We start from the raw sequence: 13382 nt of genomic DNA, 5'->3' as shown, positions 1-13382 counted from the left end.
CATAAAAATAATCAAAACATATAATCAGTATGTGCATACTACATATCTCTTATACATGCACCATAACTTCATATCATAACTCAATAAATAAATGATTAAGTAATTCATTCTACAGCAACCAAAAAAAACTTCATCCCAAGTTTTTGTTATTGCCGGGACTTCCCATCTTTTTTTTTTTTTTTTATCTCTGCACTATTTTTTTGTTTTTTGGCAGTATCTTTGTTAGTAAATATTGATGTTTAATGAACAATATAAAATGAAATATCTCAAATTAAGCTGTCCTTGATTTTTAAATATGAAGCCTTTCCGAAGCAGAACAATAGTATTTACCAGCATACACATTGCTTCGGTCTTTCCTTCATGAAGTGACCGTCTCTCCTCCTGCAGAAATGTTTGCGGTTCAACCCGGACGCCACGGTGTGGAAGGCCAAGCAGCAGGTGCTGTGCTCCCTCACCGAGTCGCTGCGGGACGTCCTGAACTACGGCCTGTTCCAGCCGGCCACCGACGGCCACGACGCCAAGTTCCTGGAGGAGGAGAGGCTGCTCAGAGAATACCCCCAGTCCTTCGAGAAGGGGGTGCCATATTTGGAGGTACTATTTTTATCGTTTGACACAGTTGTGCGACTATACGACACAGCGCCGGACGTCCTCAAGGTGTCACTGTTACTCTCTCGCTAGATGTTTGAGCTTCTTTTTAGATTATTAAAAGTGTCGGCGGCTAGAGGTCGTCACAAAGGTTTAATTTTGTTGTCGGGACAAGAAGATGCTGCACACGTCCTGTTTGTGAGTTCCACTGTAAGCCAGCGGTTTATGAATGAAACTACACACACACCTCTTAGAGGAGTGTCACTGCTCGGTTTCCGTGTTCCAGCTGCTAAATCTCCATATCCAGTCTGTGCAGTCACCTTCCCTTCATGCTACATTATGTCTCCGTGGAGGCTCTAAAGCGTCTTTAAACTGCTGTAAAGCCCAGACCGTCTCTTTCACACTCCTTGTCGTCAGGAGCGGTGGAAGCGGAGGTTTTGTGCAGCGGCAAACCAGATAAAGCTCCTCTGTAGAATAAATCTGCAGGCCCCATTTTGTGGATCTAGGCCAAAAGCTAAGAGAATTGAGGACAAAGGGCCTCTGTGTTCGGCTTAACTCTTCGCTCTCTGTCTCTTTTTTTTTTTTTGTCCCGCTTTTAGTTTCGATACAAGACCAGGGTTTACAAACAGACCAATCTGGACGAAAAGCAACTGGCCAAACTGCACACGAAGGTATGAAACCCACCTCCCTCTGTCTGTGTGTGTGTGTGTAGGTGGACACCTGAGCGAGGATGCATTCATCTGACTGTGCTGCAGTGTGTTATACTGTTATAATGTACTAATGTTTAGGGCTGTCAAAGCTAACGTCATAATAACACATTAATGCAGAATCCTTTTAACACCACTGTTTGTCTTGATGCACGATTAACACACACAACACGTTCTGGTATAATGACCTTTGATCCGACATAGAGTTTGAATCACAAGCTAAACCAGAGTCTCTGTTAACAGCCTCCACTTGGATCGTGTTATTATTTAAGCAGATTATTTTAATGCTCAATGCAGAGAGACCTCTCTGGACAATATTTTTTGGTTAATGTAGGCCTATAATTAAGTTACATTTGCACAAAGCAGCATATTTGTCCATTATTAAACAGTTAGATATTGTAACGTTATATAAAATATCCCTTTAACATTTTGCATTTTAACAAATGTGTAGTGAATTAGCAGTTAATCTCAATTTAATGTTTTAATCAACTAACAGCTCTTGTACTGTTGCAGTGTGGTTTGCTCCACTGTGCTATGATAAACTGTGTAGTAAAACAGAATAATTTGTCACATTTTTATGCAATTGCATCGACATAAAACTGGACGAAACACAACTATAGAACAAAGGCAAACAGATACCTCACATCTCTACTATACAACTATAACTCTCAGTTTCTGCCGCTCTCGTCTCTCCACTCGTAGGCCAGCCTGAAGAAATTCATGGATTATATTCAGACCAGCGCTGTGGACAAGATGGCCAAGTTCATAGACAAGGGCCTGGACCCCAACTACCAGGACTCTGACACCGGCGGTAAGAGGAGGCCCAGATACAACCTGAGGAAACAATTCCTCCACGCTGCCTTTTATCTGCACACTTCACTTCAGTGTTATAGCCATGGATCTATTATATGACCATGGTTACAGCAGCAACAGAGAGTTCAACAAGATGCCGATCACTGATTGGCTGCACGTTCCCAATCTGTCCATCATGTCACTGTTTTGGCTGAGTATGCTAAAAGAAATGTAAATCATCATGTTAACGTAAATTATACAGGACATAAGTCTGAATTTAAGCATAATAGAGATTGGACTTGATCCATACACAACTCTCTACACATCTACCAGTACCAGAATCAGTACTGCCCAATTCCAATTCCAATTTTCATCCCTAGCCCTAGCCCTTAACCCTTGCCCCTTGAAACGGAGCTACAATTCGTAGGGGTTGAAAGTCAACCCCTACGAATTGGGACACGGACACCCCTTCAACAATCACATACGTCATCAGTCGTCTCTGTTGGCTTTCACATAAGCAGACGTGACAAGCTTTTGCCACAAATCCTGTATTCAAAACCATGTTAACTTAATGTAAATGTGGTGATTTCTGTACGTAGGCTACACAGCCCCCAGGCGCTGCTCCTATGTCCAATACACACATGAACCTTCACTTTTAATTCAAACAAACTAATGCGACTGCCACAATTGTTTCATTTCATCAATGAGACCAGTATTTATCTCCTAAAAATTACTGACAAGCTCTCCGGATGGGTGGTGTCTCTGTGACGAGCTGTTGATCTGCTCCACAGGTGGATTGTGATTTAGCACAGCTCTTTTTCCATGTAAATCTGTAATCTCTATTTTTTACCTTGAGTCTTATCTGGAGGAAATAAAGACAAACAGTAAAGTCCAGTGACGTCTGTAGCAGCTGGCAAAGGTTTCTGTAAGGTTTAGGGTTAGGACGGATGTGGAAGAATGAAGACATGATGACACTGAGTCAGATGAAAACCAGACACATTTATTTTGTAAGTTACAATGACACAGTAACAAAATACGATGTCCAATATGTAAAAATATACTTTAACAAACAAAATAAATTGGTCACAGCTCAGAGGACTCACATGTAGCCTCGAGCACCATAGCCAGAGGTCCCTGCATTTGACACTGGTTTGGGGTTGATGATTTTAATGATCTTGATTCTCTTGGGGTCCCAGACACAATCCTCCTCCAAACCGCTGGGCACCATCCCACACTTGGGCGGCACCCAGGCAGTGTCGTATCCGTAGTCATGCCAGGTCTTCTGATATGGATGGTCCTGACAATTGATGACTTTCACTTTTCCCACGTTGACCGAAACCTTAATGACGGCCCTGTCAGACTCAGGGTGTTTAAGAGGATAGCGGCTGGCTTTCTCCAGGTCTCTGCTGAGGTAGACGCCACGGCCGAGCATCCCATCTGGAGACTGATGAAAACCTGAGGCCTGGATCAGCTGAGCATTTCTCTTGGTGGTGCCGTGGTACATGACATAGGTTCTGCCATCAACTGGCTGATGATCAGTGGGGCTGAACTTAACTGCCCCTTCAGGCAGATCAAAGTCGTCTTCAGCCCACTGGAACTGGCTCATGTTGGTTTTCGTATCACTGTGGAAAGACGTTTCAGGAAAGATTTGATGGAAAAGAATTGATCAGTGCTATAAAAAAACAAAAACAGACAAAAACACGGGAAAGAAACCACACAATTCTAAAAAGGATTTGACAACACAGTACAAGATTTAAGGTTAGTTTTAGGTTCTTAGTTTAGCACAAAGACTGGAAGGAGCAAAGGGAAACTATTGGCAAAGGTTTGTAGCTTTATGTAATGCTACAGTTTGAGGTTTTGGGGGTAAAAACAGAAAGTCTTCACCTACCTTTCCACAGGTTCGTCAAAGAATGCAGATCATGAGTTCACTTCGCTTTATATAGAACTATTCAGACTTTGGGAGGAGATTCAATAAATTTGCATTCACCTTTACACTTTCGTTTCACCTGTGTCGCAGTTGACTTTGTTTACAGTCAGACAGGATATATTGTTTTGGGTGTGTCTCTTCTGACAGTCAGCTGTTGGCAATGAACCTTGTAGATTTGAACATTGGACTTTCCAGGAAATCTTTATGACACAGGGCCCGAAACAAGGAAGAAACACAACTGAAAACAGATGGATAAGTGTCAAATAAACTTCATTGGAGATAACTGATCAGAAACATCCCTGTTATGAGCTTGATCTGTGTGCAGGTAAAGCCCAGAAACCCACGGAAAAGCAGCATGTGGCAAACTTTACTGACCTGAGTATCAGACAAGCTGCAGGTGGACTAGAGTCAACATTACAGTGTTGACTTTTTTTTTACAGCTGTATCTTTTAGTGATGGTTGACAACACAGTAAAATGTTTTATATGAATCACAGGACTATGAATATCTTAAGTTTTATATTTGGTCATGGTATCAGGTGTTAAGCCTAGTTTATGCTTCCGCTTCGCATTGACGGTGTACCTACGGCTTAGACCCGACGCCGTTGTTGAGCATTCGAAGTTCTGCGTCGAGGGAACGTGTTGCTTCCGGTCACAGAAATATGCGGGTAAGTTAATTAGCGATCGTCTTTTCTCCCGGGATGACGACGGAGGTTGGCCGGCTGACAAGCTCTCCGGACGGGTGGTGTCTCTGTGACGAGCCGTTGATCTGCTCCACAGGTGGAGCTTCACTTCTCCGAAAAACATCGGAGCAAATGTCTAAACAGCCATCATTTGGATAAACCGACCTCACATTGGGGATCTAAACAGTTACTTTCTCGCATGAAGAAATATTAAAACTTAACAAAGTCACATAATAACAGCGCTACAGCGAGAAATAAAACAGCTTCCGGTTGCCGTGAGATGCATTCTGGGAAACTTGTCAAAGTTTGAAGTGTGCCTCTGAAAAATCTCCGTTTGAAGGGCCAGATAGCCCTACCACTTCCCCCTAACCCTCGTCTGAACCAGAATCGGGACACCCCTACCACTTCATGTGAACGTGCAAAACGAAGGGTTAGGACGAAGGGGTAGGGCTAAGGGGGGAACTGGAATTTACCCTTACCAGAACCAGTACCAGTACCAGTACCAGTACCAGTACCAGTACCAGTACCAGTACCAGTACCAGTACGTGTCGTCCTTCACCTCTCTGTTCATTTACTCAGTCGTCCCGTCCCGTCTCACACTCTGATATATTCTCAGATAACGAGCTCTCTCACACACTCAGACTGTAGCTACAATACAAACATACGGTAGCTATAAATGTGAGATTCAAGATCCCCCAAGTGTGTAAATCAGCTCCCTGGCAGCTGTGTGACTTGTGGCTCTGTTGTATAAACTCGACCTTTAAACTCTCTGCAAACAGCAACACGCGCGCTCTGCCCCCGGCTCCGCAGCATGTTGGCCTAACACTCTGTCAAGGATCTGAGCCAGCGTTGTTCACAATTTGGTGGCTTTTCTCGGATGCTGTTGGAGCTTCAGGGGGGTGGAGGGAGGGGAGGTGTGTGTGTGTGTGTGTGTGTGTGTGTGTGTGTGTGTGTGTGTGTGTGTCGGGGGGGGAGCGCAACAGACGGCTCATTTACAGTTTGGGTGTGCTGCTCTGTGTCGCTCCAGCCACTCTGGGAGCAAGTGTCAAAACACAAAACACAGCCTGGCATCACGGGTGTGAAACACACTTCCACTGCAGAACACCAGGGGGCGACAGAGAGCTCTGCTGAAACTCACACACACACCTGAACATGATCTACTGGGTTTATTTATGCTCCTTTCTATCTAATTACAGTGGAAACCGCTTACAGTGATCACGTTGGTCCAGAGTCAATGTGAGAACTATAAGTGGTTGATTATTATAACCGATTCTTTATTATTTCACTTCATTTTTTATGCAGAACATCATCTTAATGCCATTTGTAAAGTTTTTCAATGAGAAAATGTAACGTAACAGCTTCAGCATTTACTGAATTTTATTTAATGTTTCAAACATGGTCCAGTCGTTTCAAATGCCTTTCGAGATGCACCGTGCAAGGTTAATTACTGCGCAGGCATAACTCAGATACTATACACAATACAGCACAGTAATGTATAGCTAACTGTGGTTAAAATTATAAATAGGCAAATGCCTTTAACGTTGTTGTGCAGTTTAGTAAAAAACAGTCGGCTTACTGTCTGTAGTGCAGATCACTGACCCAGCTGCGGCTTGGTGCATAGTGCGAATTACAGGGGGGTTTGGGGGGGTTTGACCCCCCTAATTACGACTTCAACCCCCCTAAAAGAGGTACAAATAACAGATAGGGGGGGTTGAAACATGTATCTTTCTTATTAGTAATCATAAATACTACAATATACAGTATTTCCATAGTCATGCCAGGAAGATGCTTGTAGTAAAATTTCAGACACCCCTAGTGGACTAAACCATTTAATTGTCTTTGCTAGGGTGTGTGTGCATGGGTCTGAATTTCGGCAGTTTAGATCTAGAATATTTTGTTGGCGACTACAAAAATTGTTTGTGTGGTACATTATGTGCCGCATGAACTGTAAAATTGTGTAAAATTTGGTTTATCATCATCTACAGACTGTAGACATTTCATTGAACAAGCAAGATACTGTAAGACTTCTGTTAACTCAAGCACGCGTCTGCGCTGTACTGCGCGCTGTGTAAAATGTTGACCCCCCCAATTGTCATTGTATAATTCGCACTCTGGCTTGGTGGTGACTTATTTCTTATTTTTTACTGAACATAAACTGCACACACGTCAGCTAGCAGCAGAAGCAGATGTCCGGTAAGGAATCATGAGAGTAAGAAATAAAATAAATACACATACAGTAGTTTTAAAATTGTTTTTGCACATGTTTTCATTCATAAAATGACCCAAAATGAACACTATAAGCAGATTTCTTGATTACGAATTATTTAAACAGCATTTGTATAGAAATGATTCTGTCCCAAGCCTTTTGATCCATACAAGCGGTTGATTACTATATCCATGATCACTATAAGCGGTTTCCACTGTATTAAAAAAAAAAAGTGCAACTTTATTAAATTAGATCAGGGATTTTCAAAAGAACAGCCCCCATGATGCTTTGAGAGCTGTTACTTAACTATGAGCAATAACTTGAACCTTTTTTTTAGCCTATATTTATTTACATTAGGCACCATTAAGAATAAGCAGAATTTGCAGACACCACTTCCCTTTTTACAGTGTTTCCATGGATACACAGAGATCTGACTCTGAATTAGTGTGACGAGTGAATAAAACTTAAAAACATGATGATGTTTAGACAGTTTAAGGAGCTGGAAGTGGATTTGAAAACTTGTAGCTATCGGCATACACACACACACACACACACACACACACCTTTATTACCACCTGTTTACACCTGACCTGTCAGTTTGAGACTCTCTCTGCAGACGCTTTAAATAGGACATGAAGTATTTCCGCCATATTCTCCTCAGTTCATCATCACATGCTCACATCAGAGGAAGAGCAGTCACAACATGTCCAGACGTTATATTCTACCACAGATCTACAGAAGCTGTTTAAAGATAAAAAAAGAAAAAAAAAAATCCTCAGTCTTCGTTTTCATCTTTTGCCAAAAACTCTCTCCTGTCGCCATGGCAGCCGGATCGCTGTACCATGTTTTAACTGTGAGCGCTTTGAATGCGTTCATTCTTCCAGGTGCCATTGAACTCTCCTGCTGAAGAAGTTGGGTTAAGAGAGCCGTGACACAGCGCTGCTTTAATTTTGAAAATCGTTTTATTGAGTTTCTTTGTCGCTCGGTTTGATGTCAGTGTGACTGGCAAAGCATCAATACATCTGTGGGGAAGAAGAAGAGAGAAGAGCGTTTAAATGGAAACTAACGCTGCTGCTGCTGCTGCTGCTGCTGCCTGTAGCACGAGGCCTGTTTCAAGAGATAAATCTCCAGAGGAGCTTTTTTTTAAATTTTATTTCATTTTATCTGACGGAGATGAATGTGAACATTTGTAATTGTGTTAATGTTTGGCTTCATAAGAAAGGAGCTCTGATTTCCTGCACTTCACACCAACATGTCTCTTGACCTGGAAAACAAACAGTTTCAAGAGCGGAGAGCAATTCATTATTTTACTCTTATGATTATTATTATTTTACTGAAGTTTAATTTGAAAGATCTGCGTCTCATGTGCAAATAGAAAGCTGCTGCTGTCAAAGAAAAGCAGCTAACTATCCATTAAACTCCCTGTATCCTGTCTGTGTGTGTGTGTCCTTCAGAGACGCCTCTGTCCCTGGCCGTGCAGTGTGAGCCGGGTGGAGGTGAAGCCATCCGGGTCCTCGTTGACGGAGGGGCTCACATCGATTTCCGCGCCAAAGATGGACTCACACCGCTACACAAGGCCGTCCGAGGCCACCGCCATACGGCCCTGCTGGTAAAACATCCACACACGCCTCTTTCCAAGGTTTAGATTAAGATTAAGATTCCTTTATTTGTCCCACAGTGGGGAAATTTACATTTGTGGAGCAGCAAATAGCAACAGTATAAATAGAGAAACAAAATAAGACAAAACGAATATAAACATCACACAACAATAAGTTATAAAAACGATAAAAAGTGCAGTTCATTGTCCAGATGTAAAAGGAGAAAAACAAAGGGGTAACCTTTTAAATTACAGGCCACTAATTATCTGATAATGTCAAGAAATGACAATTAATTGCGTAGTAATGTCAAGAAATAGTCAAGAAATAACGGTCAATCTCATTGTAATGTCATGTTTTTCATAAAGGCAAAAGATTACAGATGCTTTTCATGCTTTGAATTTTTTGGGAAAGGACAGATTGTTTCTCCACCATGGGGGGCTGAGCTATTTCTACGCAACCAATCGTTATTTATTGGCTATATTTCTCGATTACTATGAAATTGACCGTTATTTCTAGGCTATTTCTAGACACTACTACGCAATTAATCGTTATTTCTTGACATTATCACGTAATTAGCGGCCTGTAAAGCTGAGCGATGGCGGCGTACACAGCGACAGGATGACACTGATACAGTATCATCCTCATTTAGTGTTACTGTTAACAGTGAAGGAGCTGAAGACAGACTGAACAGACCCGCCCACTCAGAGATTCACACCAGCCCACGCTCAGGAACAAAAAAAAAACTCTATTCTTCTATTCAACCCAAGAGGAAAAGGAAAAAAAGAAAAGAAAAAAAACACAATAGAATCCAGATTGCCTGGTTTTAAAGGCGTGTGGCACATTTACATTGTAGATTACAACAAGAATACAGACAGCTACCTACCTGCAGAGAGGACGCTGCAGATAATTACATGTGCAGACGGAGGGAAACAGCTGCACGGAGACTCGCTGCAGAAAACATTATTCTTTGCAGCCTGAGGAGCTGTGTGACCTCTCTGACCCCGTGGCTCTGTGTTCCCGTCCTGATTTTAAATTCCACAAATATTCCTCAGAAACCACCTGGAGATATTTTCCCCTTCCTGTTGTTTTTTTTTGCTACTGTGCTTTTATCTCATAAAATCCATCATTAATTTACTTCATAGTTCATCAAGCTCCTTTTTTTCCCCCTTCTGTTTTAACTCTTTTGTCCCATCTTTTTTTTTATCTTATCGTATCTCATCTTATCTCCTTTTATGGTGTATACCCCCTTTTATTCATTTTATCTAATTAACTGCATCCTGCACTTTAATTTGAGCCCTCCTGGTCTTCATTTGTTGTCGGGGTCTCGTATTGCCTGTGTTGCTGTATTGCGTGGGTGGTCCATCTCCTGAGGTTTTATGGCACTTGTTTGTGACTTCTCTGTAAACTTGTGTTTTTAAAGGGATACTTCACCCAAAATCGATAACTCACCAATTTTCTACTCACCGTCATGCCAAGAAAGGGTTCGGAGAACTTTTGGAGTCATCAAAACGCTTTAGGAGTTCCAGGGGGGGTTCGGCTGGCAACAGATTTTCATATAATGGCGGCGGATAGAGTTCACTTTGGAATCGTCCAAAACACACACTATGAAACATCCAGATACCTCCATACTGCTCGTCTGTACTGACCCAAGTGTCCTGAAGCCGCCACATGGAAAAGTTGTTCAGAAAAAATGAATGTGATCTCTGTTTTTATCCTTGTTGTAGCAGCAGCTCCCAGTGACTCTGTTGATGTTTGTGCGCATGCGCGAGATTTGCTGCCAAATGTTTGTTCGTCGTTGTAAACCATTGGATGTTTGATGTAAACACGGAAGAACATCTTGCAGCAAATCTCGTGCAGCCACTGGGAGCTACTACTACAACAAGGATAAAAACAGAGATCACATACATTTTTTCCCAACAACTTTTCCATGTGGCGGCTTCAGGACACTTGGGTCAGTACAGACGAGCAGTATGGAGGTATCTGGATGTTTCATAGTGTGTGTTTTGGACGATTTGGACGAAAAGTGAACTCTATCCGCCGCCATTATATGAAAATCCGTTGCCAGCCGGACCCCCCCTGGAACTCCTAAAGCGTTTTGATGACTCCAAACCCTTCCTTGGCATGACGGTGAGTAAAAAACTGGTGAATTATCAATTTTCGGTGAAGTATCCCTTTAAAGATGCTACACAGTATAAATAAAGTTATCATTATTATTATTATTATCATTGTTGTGTGTTTCCCCCGTGCCGTCCCTCAGGTCCTGCTGTCTCTGGGTGCGTCTCCGGACTACAAGGACCGGCGAGGGCTGACGCCGCTCTACCACACTGTGCTGACGGGGGGCGACACCTCCTGCTGCGAAACGCTGCTCTACCACCGCGCCAAGCTGGGCATCAGGGATGAGAACGGCTGGGACGAGACGCATCAGGTGTGTGTGCGTAGTCTTAATTTATCTTAAGAACTGCATGGAAAATGTTTCGTGTATGTGTATCGTGTGTGTTTTGTGTTTTTTTTTTGATAATTGAATGAGAAAATATTAAAAGAAATATCACACTAGAATTAGTCGGGAGTCGAGGAAATGATAAATAACAGTCACAGATACATGCTGTGTTTGTACAGTTAATTCAACACATCTGCCTGAGGTGAAATCTTTCAAGTAAATGGGGTCAGCGGCCTAATTCGTGTCTGTTTGAGGTTTGTGATATAAAAAGCTCCAGAAAACAAAAGTGCTGCCTCGGGCTGTTTGGGTTTTTTTTTTTTTTAGTTTCTGTTTGGATCGTATAAAGCGCACAAGCATCCTTTCTTTTTATTTTATTTCTTTATTTTCATTTTTGTCTTGTGATGTACCACCACCAGTGTGCCCTGTGTTTCCAGCGTCTGTCTCCATTCATCCACGAATCACCACCACCACCACCACCTCTCATCCTCCACCTCGGACTCCCTCCTTCTCCTCCTCCTCCTCCTCCTCCGCCCTTCATCCCTCCTCCCATCCAGCGCCAGTCAAGTGGATAGGTGAGGCCAGGAGAGATGTAATGATGAAGGTATCAGGCTCTTCATCTCAGTGTGATCTCTCCCACACTGTCATCACACACTCCATCCCATAATATCTGTGTCTATGTGTGCGTGTGTGTGTTGAATAGTTTTAGATTTAGGTATATTGGTTCACCAGAGCCTGTAGTCCAGTGGTTCCCAACCTTTTTTGGCTCATGACCCCATCTTGGCATCATAAATGAGACTTTTTTTTCTAGAATTAGTTTTTGATCGTGTTTGTTTTCACTGTTTTACTGTGTGCACTAATCTGGCTACTCTGTATTTGCAACAAAGTGGCTTTTTTTTCTCACAAAGTGGCATTTTATTTTCCCTGATCTGTGCAGTTACACGTAGGCGAGCTTGTACTTACAAGCCTGAAAATTAATACTGAACAAACAATCTTTCAAACAATGAATTATGAAAAAAGAGCTGCTGCATCATCTTAAACTGGCCACAGTGAAGAGTTGAAAGATGGTGAGCATCACAGTGTACAGTATCACAACTTAAGTAGCGGTCACTTGTGCAGTCACGTGATCGCGGCCGTCAGTCAAGATATATTAGATAAGATAAGATATTTTTATATGCTGCATTTGATTTGAACTCGATTTATATTAGAGCAAGTGAAAGTATAGAATACAGTTGTTTAAGATTGTGTGTGGTGTTTTCAGTCATCATTTTAAAAAGAACAATAATTAGTTTAAAAATATATTTTTATCAGCAATCTTTTTTTCAATTACTAGACATTTCAGGTGACCTCATTTGACCCCACGTGGTTGAAGGTTGAAAAACAGTGCTGGAGTTGAATTTTTTTTTTTTTTTAACCTATTTATTAAACAAACAATAAAACATTTTTTTTCTACCTTAGAATAATTTTTTTTATAAAACATGCCTCATAGGACTTCTCTTACTTCCCCTCCTGAAATTCCTTTAGACAGATGGCCGGTCAGATTTTTACCGCCTTGAAAATTAAAAGCCCACTGAACTGAACTGACTCTCACATCCTGTAATACTGATGCAACCAGCTGAGCTCAGTCAGATGGTCACCGCCTCACACTGCTGCTTTTATTTGCTTGAAATCCCAAAACACTTTGGAGTTAATTATAAAAAAGGAAGCAACTGCAATTGACTGAAAACACACAGTAACTGATAAATGCATGAGCATGAATAGAAGTATTGATGTTATTGCTAAGTGTTGTTTTATTCACCTGTTATGAAATGTGTTTTAAATGATGTTGTTAATGTACGTACAGTATGCAGCCGGCCAATCAGAGATTAATGTTTAATGAATCACCTTTAAAAATAAATGATGTTTTAAGTATGATTATTGTTATTGGAGTTTTCTGCCCCTGAGTTTTAGTGCTGATTAAATGTGTTGGTACTTTATAACTTTCACCTTGTTGTCTCCTCCTCCTCTTCTTCTCCTTTTTCCTTGTTTCCTTCTCTGCCCCTCCATCCTCTTTATTAAACAACAACCACATAAATCCTTCTTCCTTTAACTCCTCTGCACATCTTGTTCTTTTCTCCTCCACTCTCTTTTTTTTTGCTCTTTACCTTTCTCACATCCTCCTCCTTCTGTCTTTCTCTCTCTCTCCATCCCTTCTTCACCACCATCAGGCCTGTCAGAACGGTAACTCGCAGCATCTGGAGCACCTCCTCTTCTACGGGGCAGATTCTTCCTCCCAGAATGCCTCTGGAAACACTGCCTTGCACATCTGTGCTTTATACAACAAGGTACAGATGTCAACTCCTGTAGCGTTCCCGTAGAGGACTTTATGTCCATGAACAAACAGTATGAGAAGGTAGAAGATGCATTGAAGAACTATAAGGACCCATCTTATCTTAAAGGGATAGGCAAATTG

The 13382-nt window shown here is 41.8% G+C and overlaps 2 protein-coding genes across 2 annotated transcripts in view; one reads left to right on the top strand and one right to left on the bottom strand.

The window, feature by feature from the left end:
• shank1 (SH3 and multiple ankyrin repeat domains 1) overlaps positions 1-13382 on the top strand; it is an 88476-nt gene that overhangs the window by 27382 nt on the left and 47712 nt on the right. Inside the window, exons 3-8 of the mRNA XM_085783581.1 lie at positions 388-591; positions 1185-1256; positions 1995-2103; positions 8353-8507; positions 10754-10927; positions 13138-13254. Coding sequence (XP_085639707.1) covers positions 388-591; positions 1185-1256; positions 1995-2103; positions 8353-8507; positions 10754-10927; positions 13138-13254 — 831 coding nt within the window. The remainder of the gene's footprint in view (positions 1-387; positions 592-1184; positions 1257-1994; positions 2104-8352; positions 8508-10753; positions 10928-13137; positions 13255-13382) is intronic.
• LOC146982552 (uncharacterized) lies at positions 3069-4339 on the bottom strand. Its single transcript, XM_085785373.1, has 2 exons — positions 3973-4339; positions 3069-3706 (listed from the first exon to the last, which is right to left on the bottom strand). Exon 2 carries the CDS (start codon positions 3688-3690, stop codon positions 3184-3186), a length of 507 nt encoding a protein of 168 aa, XP_085641499.1. The 5' UTR covers positions 3691-3706; positions 3973-4339; the 3' UTR covers positions 3069-3183.

This window comes from Trachurus japonicus, chromosome 8, assembly GCF_045865225.1.
Source record: "Trachurus japonicus isolate A0001 chromosome 8, Traja_1.0".
Taxonomy (NCBI): Eukaryota; Metazoa; Chordata; class Actinopteri; order Carangiformes; family Carangidae; genus Trachurus; species Trachurus japonicus.
This window is presented reverse-complemented; position numbering and strand designations above follow the sequence as displayed.

Bases quoted from the DNA above. Each gene is read 5' to 3' on its own strand.
- LOC146982552 (XM_085785373.1), bottom strand. From the start codon at position 3,690: ATGAGCCAGTTCCAGTGGGCTGAAGACGACTTTGATCTGCCTGAAGGG.